We start from the raw sequence: 19,386 nt of genomic DNA, 5'->3' as shown, positions 1-19,386 counted from the left end.
GAGAGGAGAGAGGAGAGAGAGAGAGAGAGAGAGAGAGAGAGAGAGAGAGAGAGAGAGAGAGAGATTTGGAGTTTGAAGATATGCTTATAGTTTCTATGTGCCAAAAACTCATAAGAAGTAATTCATATCAATACAGTGAAGTGGATAAAACACAAGACATACTTAGGAAAAGTCAAACACTTTAGTGGATAACTATATTAGAATCATGTGAGATTGAAGGAAAGGGTAATAAAGGTAGACTCTATTTTCTATGTGGGTAAACTCAGTTCTTAGTGAATTGTTCTTAAAGCATTAAAAATGGTAGCTTGAGGTTGGAGAAATGCAGGAAAAGGAAGAGATCTGTCTGAACTTGTTAAGCTTTACTTGTATCAACAAGAGGCAGATACGTCCCCAATAAATCCAGTCTGATGACTCTGGGGGTGTCTGCAGGGTGGTTTCTGTGCAGCCACTTTCCTGAGGTTGCAGAAAATGATTTCCTCCCTATGCCACTGTATAGTCTTTTCTGTGTGTGTGTGTGTGTGTGTGTGTGTGTGTTTGTGTGTGTCCATCCTAAACTTCTCATTTTACAAGCATAATCATCATACTGCATTAAGGTCTACCTTGATAGCTTCATTTTAAATTAATGACTTTTAAAAAACAGCCAAATTTTGTGGGTTCTAGAAATTAAGATGTCTAATTAAGATATCATTTTTAGGGGATGCAACTCAGTCCGTACAGAAATGATGAGGCTACATTCCTTTTGACAGTTGTATGGAGCATAAATTCAAGAAAGAGTTAGATTAACAGGTTATTATAGCAAGCCAGGTAAAAAATTACTCTAAGGTATAAATTCGTGACAACTGAGATGTGCTGAAATAAACCAACTTCTCAAATATTTAATAAATAAAATTGATAAAGTCAACATTTAAGAGACAGAGAAAAACCCATGAATGAAATGATACTGCTACATGAAGAGAGAATCAGCAGCCCAGTGGGAAGAGATTAATCAGTATTGAAAATAAGCACCTTCCAGTGGAAAAGCATGAGGTGTTGGCTGGAAAAATAGTAATGATTTGTAGATACTGACTCCTCACAGTGATGCCCCAGGCTTTTGTGTGCTGGACACTAGTAAAGGAGTATGCTGTGATTTTAGCATCACAGGAGACTGAAAACAGCATTATATCTTTTCTACACACCAAGCATATTGCAGCCCAGAATAGTCACATGCCTTGCCTAAGGTTGGCCCAAGAAGAGCAGATGTGGGATTCAGCCTAGAATTTCTTTCATCTCAACAACAAAAAAATAGATCAATTAAACCAAATCAATGGGTAGAGACTCTGTAGGTTGAAAAAGAGAATGGTTTCTGAACTGACACAGGTCATGATATGCCACACAGTGATAATCACAATACTCAGTGGCTGAGGTAGGTGGATTGCCATGTGTTTGAGACAAGCCTGAGTGATATAGTAAGATCAAAGACAGCATAGCTACTTACCAAAATTCTATCCCCCAAACACAACACCAAGCCAAAGAGACCAAGAAAAGGGTTCCTTTAGAAGGCAGCCCTTGTCATTACCCTTCACTCTCTTACATTGTATTCACTGCCTATATGTGGTGCATGCTCAGTAAAAGATAGTCAATGAGCAAGAGATAAATGTTTACGTGTGACAGCTGTCAGGCAGACATAGGGAGTATTCCCACAGGGAGCAGCAAAATGGAGACTGCCTATAGCCTCAGAGTCTGGAGCCAGACGAAAGGCTAGCACTCAAGAGAAACGCAAGGAAAGCCAGAAGACAATGTCCTTCCTGGAGGAGGTGAGCATAAACTGGGATAAGGACACAAATAGAGACTGTGCCTACATTAAAGGAAGATAATTTCCTTTGGTGTTGAACCAAATGAGTGTAGTTAAAGAAATAAGTGTTTAAGGAAAGCAGCTCCCTCCTACACACCCAGTCTAAGTTACTTGCTTCAAAACTTCACTCAAACCCTATGCCTGGAATTATTTCTTTCCATTGTCTCATGAATTTTTTTTTAAGAAAAAGGGAGAGCTAAAATAGAATTCCATTTTGCTCAACAGGTCTTGCATTCACTCTGTCTCTTTCCTTACCATTTAACTCACTCACTCCTTATTCCAGAGACACTTGCATAAACAGTCTCCCAGTCATTTATTTATCTCATTTTGGAATACCTTAACAGACAGATGCATTATTTAAAACATTACTATGGAAATTTTAAGATAAAAGTATTTTAAATTTTAATTTAGCTTGAACACACTTGTATTCACTTAATTCATCTCCTTAAATTTTTTAAGCTACATTTTTTTTACATTTTTTTGCTTTTGTCTAAAGACTATCTGGCAAAGGAGTTCACTCTATTATAAAAAGGCAAACTCATGGTTTAATGAGTTTTATTTTTCTCATGTGTCTAATGAGATATTGGTTAAGAAAGATTATGTAATATATATTAAGAACAAAATGTCACTTGCCTAAATTGTATTTGCATCTACAACACAACTCGTATACCTAAGGCTCACAGATCATAGCAGAAGTGGGTCAGAAAGGTTGTATGTGTCAGAGGGACAATACGTTTGCTGAGATATTTCGTCTCCCAGAAATATTAGAGAAGCTATGTCGATGAAATCTTACAACATAGCTGCCTATATAGACCTGAACAATAGCAGCACCAATGGACATGCAAACATTGAAGGGAGAAAGCTCATGTGCTCTCAGTGTTAGCCAAAGAGCTACAGGCAACTAGGAAATGCTGGGAGTTGGGGAAATGGTCTTCTCTAGGGATTACAATATCCCTAGTGAATTATCCAGTACCAAGTTGTTAGCCCTGAAACCACATACATAAGAAGTAGCAATATATACTTAGGAATGTGTGTGTGTGTGTGTGTGTGTGTGTGTGTGTGTGTGTGTGTGTGTTTAAAATAACAATAAAAAAAGAGGCCATGAATTTGAGAGAGAACCAAGGTGGCAGGATCCATGGGAAGGGTTGGAGGGAAAAAATGGGGTGGGAGATGATATGATTATATCTTAATTTTAAAACTTCTTTTTAAAAATATTTTTAAAAAACAAATTTATCTATTTGTGTTTTTAAAAATTGAGGATACTTGTGCCCCAACTTCAAGGTCAAAAAAAAAATAGAAATATAATTCTTTAAGGTTTAGCTGATGCTTAAGTTTGGCTTCTTCAATAGTGAGATAGGAATAATATTATTAATGACAAAGATATTAACATCTTGTTGGACATTTTCATTCTTTAGCCATTTAAGACCAATGAGGACAACAAATGGTCAGACAGAAATCTGAGACAAGTACTAAGATGTGATTTTTTTTAAACTGTAACTATCAGGTTGCCTACTTCCAAATTATCTGAAGAAAATACAAAAATACATGGGTGTCCTCAACTTAAGCTTGACTTTCACTTTCTAGTTTGATTCACTTATGACTTACAAAATTCAATCATTGAGCAGTGTGTATTTATATTTAGGAATATATATAACAACCACTAAAGAAATAGACTCCATGAGTTTGAGAGATAGCCAGGTGAGTACATGGGAAGGGTTGGAGAGAAAAAGAAAAGAAAGACATGATGGAATTATATTTTAATTTTAAAAGAATTTTTAAATGTAGTCATAAATGTCAAATCTAGGAATACTTTATATTTTGCTATAACATTGTGCACATGCTCTTTTGTCTTTTACAACAAAAATGAAAATGGGAATCAATAGGCACACATTTTCATATCAACCTGAAAATGAACATTTCTTTTAAATTGTAATTTATTATGCCTAAAAACAAAGAAATAAAGCCAAATTTATAAAAAATCTGAATACAAAATATACACACCATGAATGTACATTGAATGTCAAACACACTGATAAGGAATGTATTTTGGTGTGCAATCCTAGTGCGCTTTAACTTTTAAACCATTTGCTAAGTTCTTCTAATGTAAATGATAATCATATAGATTTGTACATTCTTCTTGCCTCCTAATATGAAAATACTTGAAGATTAGTGTGCACTACTTTTAGGTGTATTTAAAGATACTATAAAGAAATATTAAATTTTCATTTTTAATTGAAATTTCAAAAGTTCTTTTATTATGAAGAGAAAGTTCTAATATAGCTTAAGGTATTTGTCCATTATTTAATATTTTTTTCTAGCTGTAATTGCATTTATCTGAGGGATTATAATTTGCTTTGTGCTTCATACTTGAGCATATCTACTTTTAAAATTATTTGATTTAATAAAATTGTAATACTTATTACAAATAAAATATAAAACATCAAAGATGTGAACAAAACTATGTATCAGCCATTAATTGAAATCTGAGATTGATAGCCTTCCTGGAAGTAAAGTGTAAAGGAAATCAGGAGATGGTTTGATTGACTGACTCAGAATGGCTTTTATGACAAACTCTGTTCAATGAGCATCTGTCATAATTTGTGCTCATCTGTCACTCTGCCATGCATGAAANGTAATGGATCCCGTACAAGTGCCTGTATAAAAATGCCAGATTTTGAAAATGGTTTCTTTAGTTAATAGCTATTATGTACTGTGGCTTCCAGAGATAGTAAATATTCTTGTAAATGATTTTTTAATTAATTTACAATATTTCATTCAAATCTTAACCTTTTTTCAGAACACAAGTTTTACATGTTTTATTAAAACATGAAACCATCAAAATTAGTTAAACATTTATTTTAAAAGAAGTGCTTGTTTCAAACCCAATATAATCTTCTAATCAGAAATTTGGTCTTTTTTTAGACATTGGGTCTTAGTATATGCCCCAGACTGTCCCCAAATTTGCCATTCTTCTGCCTCAGACTTACAAGTGTGAGGATTATANGTATGTGCTACCAGGCATATCAGTCAAAAAATTCTCTTAATGTACTGAAATAATAAANTGTTCTACAGAGGCATGCATATTGAGAGAGACTGAATGGATGGATGGATGGATGGATGGATTAGATAGACTAGATAGATTAGATAGATTGATGATAAATAGATAGATAGATAGATAGATAGATAGATAGATAGATAGATAGATAGATAGACAGAGATAGATGATGGATGGATGGATAGATAGATTAGATAGATAGATAGATAGATAGATAGACAGACAGATGGACAGACTGACAGACAGACCAAAGACATCTTTAGTTTTTCCATACATAGAAGCTTTTTCTAAAAAGCACATTAATATTAAACAGATGTATTCGGCATTGATGGGAATGTATGAAGATGACTCTGGCCTGGTGTGAACAGCATCCACTACCATTTCTTGTGTTACAGAACAGCTTTTTTATGTGAGCACAGGTAGTCTCAGAAATTTCAGCACGGAATTTACTCTAGAGAATGGCTTGATACACTGATTATCCAGTGACANTGATGTCTACCATTCTCTTCAAGGGAAGGAAGCACGTATGAGTTCTGCATCCAGACACTTCCTTAAGTTTCATTACTGATATCTTCCCTAACCCTAGACTTGTTCTTCCATTCAATATCTTCCTCAAGTCCCATTTAAATGCAACCAATTTAAAACTAGTTGGTGTTCTGCCTCCCTGTCATATTAACCAACTGGTAGTTACTATAGTCACCTTCTGCCTCGGGAGTTCCATCTTTTGGGCATTGAAATNGATTTTTCTCNTCTTAGCATCTGAAGATCCCGAGTGTTCCCCTTGCCCAGTCACCTGAGACTGTACAGTGGCACCTACAGATGAGGAGGAGGCGGCAGCAGCAGGAGCTTCGGTACCAGTAGACTTTGGAGAGGTAGTTCTCCCAAACCCTGTTATGAAACCAAANATTTGTGGTGTGCTACCTGCCAATAAGGGCAGCNTTCTTACTGCCTCTCTGTACACAATGTTTGGTCTTTGTTAAAATTTAACAGCAATATTCCAAGAGATCTAATTTTTCTCCAAGTATATTCTGTTGCCTTTACTTACAGTAAATACGAAATTTTATCAGTTTCAGGAACCCACAAACCCCAATCTTCATCAAGTTTGTTTTCCTGTGTTTTGTGTAAGGCTGCTGTTGCATATGATTTGGCTATNTTTTAAGTAAATTAAGCTATCATTTGAGAGCTGTCTAATAATTCTTCAGAGACTGAATGTGTCCAGTTTTCCTGCCTGATGTTCCATTGTGAGCTTATTTTGCACAGTGACAGATTCCCAAGTGGGAACCATCCAATAATTCCTATTTCTTACATACAATTAGAAATAAGACATATTTGTTATTGAAGCTTTGAAAAGCATGCTGTCTATCAAACAGGGATCTTCATTGTGTAACTTTTGGGTCATTCTTTTTGGGAAGAAGAAAAAAGAAAGAAGTTATAGCCATTTTGTTGAAGACATTGCTTGGTCAAATACTACTGGAAGGATCTTTCTACCACAAATGGAATGCACTGAATTTAAGAGCTTGTCCACTATTGGTTCTATTTCATTTTACTGTCTAGGAAATAGCAAAATATGACACTTTATTAAAAACATATGCTATAGAACCAAAATGAATCTTTCTGAATGTTCTGGGCTTGCCTTGTGCATTCTACTATGGAAAATACACAAAATATGAAAGTGTTCTAGAATACAAAGCCATTTGTATAAATCTCACATGCACATAAAAGTGGATTTTTATTTCTTTGTGAAAATTATGTATAGCTTTGTGTATGAATACTTATGAGTATGTTTGTAAAGTTCCTCAATGTGTACAGCATTATTTTCAACAGAGTGTGCTGTATGCTGACTTCTGTCATTTTCACATAATTGCACATATGTCTCCGAAAAAAATGTTCTGAAAATCATGTGCTATTCTAAGAAGTCAAGCCATCATTCTTTCTCACTTCTTTAATATAAATTGTAAGCTCTTGCTGTGGTTATATAATGTGTTCTTATGAATTTTCAATGTTCTTCAAATATCACCAACATTCAGCTTTCTAAAATTTATTTTTAAAATAATGGAGAGCACTTGACATGAAAGTGCTTTTAAAAAAGAAACACCACTCTTCTGTTTCCACGATGTCCCAAGAAAGTCACTGCATTTCCCACTGTCAAAGTTTAAAATCTAAAAAAGCTGCAACTGCATTGGCAGCTGTGTCTAGATGATGGGAAAATTACTTGTGGACATGTCCTCTAATTTCATGGGAACACATAACCACTGAAAGATTATAGAACAGAAATCAGCGACTGAGGTAACTTTTATCTGAGCCAATTAAAACTGACCTAGAGGAGTGACTGAATCAGGACTCAAGATCATGTCACAGTATAGCCTCTGGCCTGTGTTTGCCCTGACCTGTGTATGGCACTGTGAGCACCTCAGCAGGTGTCAGCAATCCTAAATCCATCTTTTTGTGTCAATCTAATCTTTTAGCACACATATTACTTGAACAAGACAATAAATGTGCTTGTTTTAGAAAATACATTTTAATGGCAATATTTGTTTTTTAAAACTAGATAAAATAATAAGAAAATGAACTGCATTAGTAATATATGTTTACTGTCATTGAAGCATTTAGTAAACCATACTTTAGAAATATATTTTTATTATTCTTTATTATTAAAAATTTATATATGTATATAATCAAATATGGCTGTACTTAGCCCTTTTTCCTCCCCTCCAGCTCCCTGAATTCTTTTTGTTTTTGCTAATCCAATAAGTTATCAGCTCTGCTAGCACACATATGGTGTCAAGCCATCCACCAGCCTTCATAGTACTGACACTATGGAAGCTAGCCAGCAGGGAGTTCACTTCCAGCTTAGTTTAAGAGTGATTTATTTCTCTATGTGCTGTAGAAAAACTGTGGCATCCTCAACAATAGAGTCTTATCATGAACGTGTGATGGATGACCAAAGTCAATGGCCCTAGCCTGTTTTATTTCGGACACCATAAGGATCTCTATGACCAATAACTCATAGAGAGGTATCCATGCCCTGTAGTTTGATTTTCAATTAATAATCCATGTCTTCTGGAAAGAACATTGTTCAGCTATACAGGGTAATTCCATTTGAATTTGTTATTGTTTTGTTGTTGTTGCTGCTTTTGTCATTGTTGTATTTTGAAGTTATCTTACTAACTAGCAGAATTCCATAAAGCTTTTTCATATATCCATATATCATATATAACCCAGTAGCCACTATGTCCTCCTCTTGCCCTCCACTCCCTATCCCATCCCTGCCCTTCTTTTGTTTCACAGGAAGGTTCTACCCTTCAGTTGCATTCTTTTTAAGCTCATGTGTGAGCTTCCATGTAGCTCTTTATTCCCCCTTCTTTTATGTTGTCCCTCTCCTTCATGCTTAATCAGGGAAGGGTGTGGGAGTGTGGAAGATTTAATTTTTTTCAATAGAAATTTTGTTAAAAAGAAAATGTAAAGAAGCTACACCTGTGGCTTGTTTAATCTTATATCATTCCTGTTTCTGGCATTAGCTCTCAGAACATGTTTAATAAGACTGTTGTTGTGTTTATTGACAAAAGAAAGCACAGTAGCACAAAGTCTCAGTAAGGTAAGTTGATCTGCCAACCCAAATATCCCATTTTGATATGTGATGTAACTTATAAACACATATAAAATTTAAACTTCCTTTTTAAAATACATTAAATTCTTAAAGAATTTGGTACATTGCATTTTCGTATTCATCCCACTTCCCCAATTTCTCCCAGATCCTTATCCTCCATGCACCTAACTGTCCAACTTCCTCTCTCATCCCTTCCTTTTCCCTCCCTTCCACCCCTCATTCTATCCATCTCTTTGTCTTTGTCTCTGTCTCTATCTCTCTCTTTCTGTGTGTGTGTGTGTGTGTGTGTTGACCAGACTGCTCCTGGATGTAGGTCTTACCCTGAAGTTTAGTCAATAAACCAAATATCACACCATTAAAAAAAGATTACCTCCAGCAGCAACAAAGTAGAATGACTCCTCAGATAGAGGTTCATACCCACTCCCCTTCTCTGTGCTTGAGCATACACAAGTCTTGTGCATGCTTTCACCACCATTGTGAGCTCATATATGCTTCTACCTTGTTCTGTCTAGAAAATGCTATTTCCTTGAGGTCACCCACCACCTTTGGATTTTATAATCTTTCTATCCTGCCTTCCATACAGAACCCTGAGCCTTGAGGCAAGGCCTATAATATAGATGTGCTACCCCAACATTGGATGAGCAAAGAAGGAATAGCTTACATAACTAGGGAGAGCTCCCAAGGGACTTATTTCATACTGTATTGTTAAATACTGCTTTGTATGCAACAGTGTAGCCACAATGAAAAAGTTTTAGTCAGAAGAAAGTAAGCCACACTTGTTAGTGATGGGACTCTATGAAGAACAAATTCATATGCAGCCTGGATGCTAAGGAAGCAAAGAATATACACCATTCTAGAATTAATTGCTTTAAAATCACATCATTGAGGTTTGAAGCTATTTTCATTTAAAAATAGTCTTAATCTGCATTTATGCAGTGAATATAAAATGTGCCCATTTTAACTGTAAAAGTCAATATTATTCAACTGTGCAATTATCACCAGAATCCAATTTTTTCAGTCAACACCAACTCCTATGCTTTCTCTAATCCTAGCCACAGATAAACACTTGTCTGTTTTCTGACTCTTAATTTGCATGCACAATACATTTCATATAATGAAATTATGTACAGTCTTTGGTATTTGGCATCTTATGTTTTTAATATTTGTGGGGTTCCAGACAGATTGGTACTAGACAAACAGAACAAAAATGTTTCATAACAAGCTATAGGCAATGAAGAAAGAAGACACATGATAAGGATGTCCCTGAGCCTGCTCAGAGTGAAAGTGTTAAGACCAAGGCATCAAGAATAAGAATCCATAAAAGAGCTAGACTGGAGAAAAGGAATTGACCTCTGAACTTCATAAAAAAGCTGGAACTGAATGTCCATGTATTTGGGGACACACATCACAGGACTTAACCCATTACCAATGAGATGTTAGAGAGTGGAAGATGGGTATACGTGATGGTTGGTATGAAAACTAGAGTTCTTAACACAGAAACTAGAGAATTCCTTGTGAGAATGGGCTGAACAATTATAAAGTATCAGTAAGGGCCAGTGGTCAAATAATTAGAATCTTTTCAATCACAGCAAGTAACTGTAAAGGGAAACTAAGCATCCTTTCCAACAATTTTATTGTAAAGCATATGGTGGGCAGGGAATGTGATGTACCAGGAGACAAATTGCTCTAAGGAGGTCAACAGAGACTGAGTACTATGGAACCAAAGATAGAGAAAAGCAAGTAGAATTGGGAGACAAATTTGGAAGTAAATTTAAGTGATATTCAACAACATGTGCTTTATTATTAACATGTGTAGGAGTGAAGGTGATGTACTCAAATGTATTCCAGATCATCTCTTAATTGGGAGCTTCACTCTCTGGCCCTGGGATTTAATTTAAGAAATATTTTCCAGACACGACACGGAGGCATATTCTAATGTAACCAAAGACAAGTCACAAGGTCAAAAAGACAATCTCACTGAGTAAATGATTAGAAACCAGCTTATTTGGGAGCATATATGAGCTGTACAAAGTACTTGGCTACACATGACAGCCCTTACTTCCCTTAGTCCCACATATGAAAAAAAAATGAGATACTTGTCTTTGTGAATGTGGCTCACTTAACTTAGTATGATAATCTCCAATCCCATCGATTTGTGTACAAACAATTTTATTCTTATTATGACTGAATAAAAATCTTATTATACATATACACTATATTTTCTTTATTTGGTCATCCACTGATGAGAACCTCGTGCCATAGCAAGCCTGAGTATGTGGATGTTTCTGCAGTAAGATGGCTTTCATTCCTTCGGATTCGTGCCCATAAGTGTTACAGCCCCAACATAAGGCAGTTCCAGTTTAAAATTTTTAACAGCCTTTGTGGTGATTTACACAGTGGTTAGAATAAGGTGCATTCTCATCAATAGTGTATTAAAGTGAGTGAGTGAGACGGATTGCCAATATAGTTTGATTTGCATTTCCCTGATGACTAGAGATATTAACACTTTTCTACATGTTTATTGAGAATTTGTATTTCATTTAAAAAATATCTGCTTGATACATTTACTCTTTTGGGAATATAAAGAACCCAAAAATGTTAAATGCCAAAACAGCAACCGTTATGTGCTTTATCTTGAGCATACGTGGCTTTCCTTTATTGTTTTGGCCAAGATCCAACCTAAATATCAGTGCTGAGGGTGGACTTCCCTGCTCTCCAACCCCAGTCTCTCTGTCATAAAAGCATATGAGACATTAGGTATGAAATCCTAAAGTGGTATCCTGCTATGGATCATTTCAGAGTCTGACTTCCTAGGTGTTTTAGAAGCAGGACAACCTTAAGCAGCATTGCATCTCCAGTGACAGGAAAACTGATGTGTCTAAAATTGTTTTGGTGAATGAATAGCAGAGCTGTGACGATTAAAGAAAATAAAATTTCCTGCTAACTGTTCAAGATTATTATATATAATAAAAACAATAAAGCTAAAATATCTAAGGGTATTTTATGTGTCTATTTATGAAACTGTGAAACTATGCCCAGAATTATTCTCAAGTAGTACATTTGATGTGTCGGTTTCAATCATTTTGTGACAGGTTAAATATCTCCTGTCTTAAATGCATAGGAGAATTATTTGAATTTTATATTTTTTATCTTGGATTATTAACATGTTATGTACCTTGGAGACAGGACTAGAGTCCCAACATAAAATTCACTTAACCTCATACATACCTTCTACACAGAGCCTAAAGATAATTTTACAATATTTGTAGTAAGCTGAGCTTTGACTGTGGCCTGTCACACGAGATCGGGTATGGAAATTTCCACTTATGACATTATATAAGGGCTCAAAAATTTTAGATTTGGGAGTATTCTGGATCTGAGACTCTCGGAATAGGATAAGCTGTGGAACACTGTTGAGACAAAAATGGTTGGCATTCAGCAACAAGAAAAGGTGTAGGCACTAACTCCCTTTTAGTTGAATTACCATCATGGCAAAGGCTCAGACATGCAAAACAAAATAAAGCAGATGGTGTTACATCCAACTAAAAGAAAATCAGCACCTGAGAGAGACATCTGCAATTCTATATTCACTGTTGGCAAGCTGTAAAATAACATGTTTTAGTTAACTGATGAATAAGTAAGTAAATTCATGTATGTGTGTGTATGTGTGTGTATGTGTGTGTGTATGTGTGTGTGTATATGTGTGTGTGTGTGTGTGTGTGTGTGTGTATGCACACACACATTCGCCTGTGGTGTGTGTTCATGTGGGCATATGCACATGAGCACTATGTATATGTGAATTCCAGAGACCAGTGTCAAATGTCTTCTTCCTCAGTCACTATCCATCTTATATTTTGAGACAAAAATAGAACTCAGGTTTCAACTAGGTTGGCTGGCTAGTAACCAGAATCCAACTGTTCCCAACCACCTCACCAGCCCTAGGGCTGCAGATGCTCATTCCTGCACCAGACTTTTTACATGGAGATCTGGACTCAAGACATCAAGCTTTTGCATCCGGAGTGTTAGCAACTGAGTCATCTCCCCAGCATCTTGAAGAAATGATTCCATTTACATTTGAACGCAGAATTCCTCCATTGTGAAATACTAGTGTTCTTAGAAGTTCTCTCAACATACCCTTGGTTTCATAGAAGAGGTATTCTAGACCAGGGACCATCTTTTACAGAAACAGACATGAACAAGAAGCTGGTAAATTATTTTTAAAAAACAAAACAAACAAACAAAAAAAAACTGGATAGTTCTTTTGTTGAAGCCTCATTGGCCAATGAAAGACGCATCCATTCCAGGTTGAGTGCAATGCAATTACTAGGTCAGAAAGAAAATTTTTGAAGCCTCATTAAGGTGAATTGGCATGAGATAATGTCCATTTGATTTTACCTAATTTAGGTGGGAGAATTTTGACTCTAGTAATTAATAGAATTGCTAATATTTGAATTTGAAAGTATTTACATAGATTAACTCATCTAGTCCTCTCAGTAACACAATCACTCTGAAACAAAATCTGCTATGTCCCATTTTACTAATGAGGGAACATGTACACCAAAAACATCTTGCAATGAGGTCACAGGGCTAGCATAGTGAAAAAGAAAGGATTGAACCCAACAGCCTAGTTCTTAGCTACCATTATGCAGGTACCCACCAAAATTATATTAAAATTCTAATGATTTGTGGTATTTTTAGATGTGTGAACATGTTGACTGTGTATTGATTTCAGAAAGGTTTTAGCAATATTTGTCAGTGGAATTATCAGGCCTCCTTTATATTGAAACGTGTTTTGTTGAAGAATAAGTAGCATAAACTGCACAAACTTAAAATATATAAATTCACAAGATCCGATATAGCAAAATAACTGCAAAAATCCAACATATAAAGAAGGCAGAGAATACACACCCAGTGATTCCATTACTTGGCCTTACAAGAGGAAAAGTCTGCCACCTACAACCTACAAATACACAGGAGGTGTGCTGCTGAACTGTAGGTCAAGATAAATTCTGTGTGACTCTTGGACATAGAAATAAAGGAAGAGACTGAAGTAAACTAGACTTCTGGCTATCCAGAATGGGGCAGGAGAATTCTTGGTGCAGAGTGCCTGCTCCAGGAGATGAGGAGATTGCAGAGATGTGTTCTATAGCACAAAGCCCAAGTTATCGCCAAAGTATCATATTTTGTAAAGTACTAATAGAAAATATTTGTGTTGAGCATTCTTACAAAATTAATTAATTAATTAAAAAGTGAATAACAAACAAAATTAATAAAGGAAGATTTAGAGGTGATGGATATTTTCTTATCTAGATTATAGAGGTATCATCAATGTATAATTAATTACAGATGGAAGAAATAAGATGTCGTTACTTGCCAGAGGACACTAGTTAATTCTATGTAAAGTTTGGAAAAGGTGTGTAATTACATAAGTTTTGGAATACATTCTCAGAGTGCAACACCAGTCAACATAATGGACAAATCCATTCTCAGTGTGTCCTTTTGGCAGCACACCCTATACCCCACCCAAATATATATCTGCTTTGGGCTACCACAAATTAGTACAAATCTTCTAGAATTTTTGAGAATATAATTATTAATATGTTCATTTTATGTCTGGCTTTCTTCACTAAACAATTATTATGAAGACATGCTATAATCTCATTTTTATCACTTGAGTACTATTCCAATATGTGGATACAATAGAGTCATTTGTGTTTTGACATCATAGCAGATGTTTTGATTACTTCCTTCCAGATCTGGATTATCACAAATAGGCTTCTATGAAAATTTATGTAAAGCCTCTGTTGAAGGTTGAGCAAAAGAAACTAGGCATAATGAATATACATTTTTCATTTACATATGCTACAATGTAAGGCAAAACTAATCTGTGCTATCAGAAACCGTAAGAGCGACTTTCCTTCAGGAAGGTTGACAGTGGCAGGGACCAGCAGTGGGTTACTTTTTACTTTAGCAATATTATGAAGTCCATGTATGAGAATCCAATGAGCATTGCATTTCTTATCTGTAACCTTTTATAATGGTCTTAAACTTATTAAAAGTTATAGACAGGTTAATGAGTGGCTTTTGGTCCATCTGGAGGTTTTTTTCTGCATGTGGTCTGACTGGAGCATCTGCCCATGGTCTTCCACTACTCAGCTCTTCAGTCCCATGCTTTCTCTGCATGTCCCACTTCTTTCTATTTTTTTTCCTTAAATACAACTTTATTGTTTAGCTATGATTCACTTTAACTACCGCACCATACAGGGTGTTCTTAACACTGCAGAAGAGTGTGCGCTCTTCAGTGACACACAAATACGTCACCAATCTAGTCAGCATTGACAAACTGACAAATGACATTTGTCTCTGCACAGATGGGATATCATAAAGGATTACATCAACATGTTATGCAGATAGCACAAGTGAGGGTATTACTTGTATAGTTCATAACCATCAATCAAAGTGTTTCTTACATGAGTTGTGATTATTCTATAGGTAAAAATACATGAAAAAATATTTAAAGTTTAGTCAAAGGCATATTTCTAAGGAAGGATTCAGTGCAGACATAGAAGCTCATACGGTAGGTGTCCCCGTAGGGAAAGAAGCGACTGGAAGAGGGTCCAATGCACATTCAACATTACATTCACAGTGTTGTTCCTAACAGCCAACCACCTTTTACCAAATCTCTTTGAGATTTCTTTTTCCAGTACCCTTGGCAACTTAACCCACTTCAGATGGGAAATCAAGTCAAGTTTGGAAACCGGAGAGCCTAAAAATTCTAGGGTCTCTAAGTTTTCCAGCAGCACTTCCTTATATAGCTCTCTTTGAGATGGTTCCAGTAGCTTCCACTCTCCTCTGGAGAAGTCCACAGACACATCCTCAAATGTTACAGATTCACATGGCTCAGGATCTGGAGCCACCGTCACCACCACCATTGCATCTTCTCCCAACTCCTCTTTGCAAACTGCGGAAGCCTGAGTGCTAAGATCTTCCTTTTCTTCAAGTGTTTGGTTTAGGTCTTCTACCAGGGTCGCCACCTCCACACTACTCCCGGGATGCTGGGAGTTTACCCAAACCCTCATCTCTCCAGGCAGAACCCTCAGGAACTGCTCAAACACTAGCAGCTCTAAGATCTGCTCTTTGGTGTGAATGTCTGGTCTCAGCCACTGCTTGCANAGTTCCCAGAGTTGATTCANGGTTTTTCTGGGCCCTTCTTCCTGTGAGTAACAAAACCACCTGAACTTCTGCCTGAAAGACTCCAGGCCATCAGCATATCCTCTTAGCATACTCTCCTGAACCCTCAGAGTATCCACTCTGGGAACCCTGCCCTGTTCACTCAGAGCCAAAGCTGAGGGGCCTGCCATCGTGCTCGAGGGCACTAAAGCTTGCATTGTATCACCAGCAGGAATTCAGTTCTCTTTAGACTGAGTATCAGTGCGATCTGCCAACAGGTACTATCTATTGCTTCTTTCTACTGCTTGTCTTATGTGTTTCTTTCTTCTAAAATAAGGTAGTGTTGAGCTTTTTCACTTTTCTTCTTGATTTTGGTGCTGGGTATGTAGTGGCTATCAGTGAGTACTGAAAGAGTGATATTCAACTCTCTTAGTGATTGCTTATCCATCTAAATAAAGTTCAACCTCCAAATCTTCTTTAGGTTATTTGTACTACCCACCTGCCTTCTTCTCTGTCTGAAATTTGTTGATTGAGTCACATAATACAGAAGGTTCTTCTTAACCTAGTACTTGGTTCTAGGATCCACTTCTCAAAATAACCATGACATTAATTAGTATATACCATGAGCCATCTAAGTATTTTATAACTACTAACTCATGTGAAGAGCATACTTTAACAATACTTCATTTTTCAAACATGGAAACTATGACACTTAGGGCTACTAAATCCACAGTTTATAGTTTTTTTTTTAATCTATTGTGGATTTGTTGGAATGGAAAGTCTCAGAGAATCTGCCATCAGGGCTGCCCCTATAAAGCCAATGTAGGCCTTGACAGGAAGTAAAGAAATGTGTATGTGTCAGTGGTGCTGGGGTATGAAACAGTCCTCTCTATAATTCAGGTGCTAATGGTGTGGTAGAAAAAGGTGAGACATTAAGCAGCAATTGGGCCATAGGCTCTAGTCCTTCCCTGACGAGATTAAGAACTCTGAAGAGGTTTCAGATACTATCATTCGAAGGAGCAGAAAGCAGAGCCTGGTGATGAAACTATCTCAAATGCAAGATAGGTGTCAGTCAGGAAGGTAAACTAAGACAATGGCAGCCCATGAAAGAAATCTATTCTAAGTCAGATGTCACAGGGGCATAATGATCAGGGGTGTGGCATGATGTTTTGGAAGATGATGAAGAAATAGCCTCAAGACTTCTATTAAGTTAGTATATTGGGAAGGAAGCAGTGATGTTTCTGAAGAGAAGGAAGAGAAGAGGGGGAGCCAGGTTTTTCTAGTGTGGCTTCATTGAGATAAGCAGTCGTTTCCTGTGGAGATGGGAATTTCACATTTTGGTTTGTCTGGTAGTCATTCTCCACCCCTCAGAAGTGGCCCTCTCAGTGTGAAGGCTCTCATACCTTGGCCCTGATAACATGACCTGCTGTGAACTCACAGAGGAATAATTCACTGAAAGAGGCTTCCTCGGGAAAACATGACTCATGTCTGTTCCTTGGGCATGAATGTTAAAAGAAATAAGAATGCCTTTGATCTCCCATGTAGCAGAGAACTTTATTGAGAAAATATATTGCTATTTCTAGAACATGCCAGATACTTTAACAGCTAGGAAAATGATGACATTAATGCCATCTGCTGAACTCTCATTCAAGCACTATCTCATAGTGCTTGTCAAAGTTCAGTCCTGAAGTACCAATTCCCTTAGCAATCTGCCTTCTAGCTTGAATAAACCTCAGTAAAATTAATTAAGACATTTCATAATCACTTTATGTCTGAATTTACTAGATCTTCTACGTAAGATCCAGAGCTGGGATTATACCAAATTTGCTATGCTAGGATTGTTACGCCATGCAAGCTAAAGCTTTAAGCCACCATCATTATTATACAGGAGATTGGTTTTGTTTTTGTTGTTGGTTTTTATTAATAAGGATTTCATGATGCTGAGAGTTACCTAAAAACTACAGCTATATTATTGTGCCTATCATCTAAGTATGCAAAGGAGTCAGCTAAAGTAGAGAAAAATTATTTGACTAAAGCTAAAGGCTTAATACATAGAGGATTTAGTAAATGAAGTGATACATCATTATGGAATGAAGGCAAAGAGATTAAACAGTGGACTTGGTTTTGTCCTCAGAGTAAATTATGGTTTGAGGAATCAGAATTTCTTCCTCTTTGACAATTACCAAATTTTGTTGTCTTGAATGAAGTTATCTTTCCTCAGTTGAATTTTGCTTCATAATACAACTTGTACTGAGAAACTGTGGTTGATATTATGACTATTTAAAAACAAGATTTACTTTATTCAGATGTAATTAGCCATAACAAATGATGCAATTAGACATCAGTATCTTTTACATTTTTGAGCCAAAGTTAATTTCTTATAAAGTATGTTCCCAGTTTCTTCAGATCAAGTAGATTTCTTATTTGTTTGTTTTTTGTTGTTGTTTGTTTGTTTGTTTTTTCAAGACAGGGTTTCTCTGTGTAGCTCTGGCTGTCCTGGAACTTACTTTGTAGACCAGGCTGGCCTCGAACTCAGAATCCACCTGCCTCTGCCTCCCAAGTGCTGGGATTAAAGGCGTGTGCCACCACACCCAGCTCAAGTAGATTTCTTACCCATTGATATTTTTAGAATACAGTCAATTATTCTTGATAGCTATCCTGCTATATTTTATATCAAAACTGATAAGGAGTAGATATTATAATCATATTTAGTATTATAATCTTCATGCCATATTTTATTGACTGGAAAAATTAAACCTAGTTAAGGACAACTGAAAATTAACCTAAGTAAAATTCATTCTTAAGTTGCCTTTGTAAACAAAATTAAATACTAAAACAGTATTTTGGAATAAATTTTGGAATAAAACCTAATTTTACTTGTCTGTATAGTAGATACTATTAAAGGTGTGCCCATAATGAAAGTTTTGGCATCCAGATGGTAAGAAGAGAACCTCAGTGAATGCTTTCCATGAAAGGACTGAATAAGACAAAAACAACTGAACCTGGGTCAGATACATTTTTAAAAAGAATCAAATGAGCAAAAATTTCACTTTCTTTGACAATATAATAAATGTAAAGGGAAAACAATGTATATTTGAAAACACTAACATCTAAATTTCAAAATCTATAAAGACATACAATGTAAAGAAACTATATATTTAGAATCATGTCTGTTATTCTGAAAAGGTGTTGTATAAAATACTAGAACTCATGTGTAAATACAAAGAAAACTTGATGAAAGTATACTTTTAAATGGGAATCTATAATACTGACAATTCTAATATGGGAAGAAAAAATAAGTGAACAGTTAATCAAAATGAGTTCTTATAAGCTTATACTTAAAGTTAAAAGATGTGTAAATACTTTGCACTCTTTCAATTTCTTACTTAGCAAACTTTATTGACCATGATCTTAAGGGCATATTTTATACCTAATTAGTAATCCACATTGCTTTTAATTTATACTTTCTTCATAGTATTTTAATTTGTATATATTATCAAAAGCTTCAAATGATAAATTTTTAAATTATTTTTCTTTTATTGATTTATTTTGACTATCATTTATTAAAGTTTGTCATTGAAAGCCGGATCTTCTTTTTTATGATGTCATTATTTTTTATTAAATATTTTCTTTATTTACATTTCAAATGCTATCCCGAAAGTTCCCTATACCCTCCCCCTGCCCCTGCTCCCCTACCCACCCACTCCCACTTCTTGGCCCTGG

The 19,386-nt window shown here is 35.9% G+C and overlaps 1 protein-coding gene and 1 pseudogene across 16 annotated transcripts in view; one reads left to right on the top strand and one right to left on the bottom strand.

Annotated features, from left to right (window-relative positions):
* Lrrc7 (leucine rich repeat containing 7) overlaps positions 1 to 19,386 on the top strand; it is a 444,829-nt gene that overhangs the window by 262,694 nt on the left and 162,749 nt on the right. Inside the window, exon 8 of one of the 16 annotated variants that reach the window (XM_029537682.1) lies at positions 5,643 to 5,752. The exons of 14 other annotated variants lie outside the window; for them this stretch is intronic. In XM_029537682.1, coding sequence (XP_029393542.1) covers positions 5,643 to 5,649 — 7 coding nt within the window. In that variant the 3' untranslated portion in view covers positions 5,650 to 5,752. Of the gene's footprint in view, positions 1 to 5,642; positions 5,759 to 19,386 lie in introns of those variants that run through there. One more of the 16 variants, XM_029537680.1, reaches the window with a different exon arrangement.
* LOC110320142 lies at positions 15,045 to 15,854 on the bottom strand (annotated as a pseudogene).

The sequence above is a fragment of the Mus pahari genome, chromosome 4 (assembly GCF_900095145.1).
Source record: "Mus pahari chromosome 4, PAHARI_EIJ_v1.1, whole genome shotgun sequence".
NCBI lineage: Eukaryota > Metazoa > Chordata > Mammalia > Rodentia > Muridae > Mus > Mus pahari.
The sequence above is the reverse complement of the archived record's forward strand: the minus strand, read 5'-3'. Positions and strand labels throughout refer to the sequence as shown.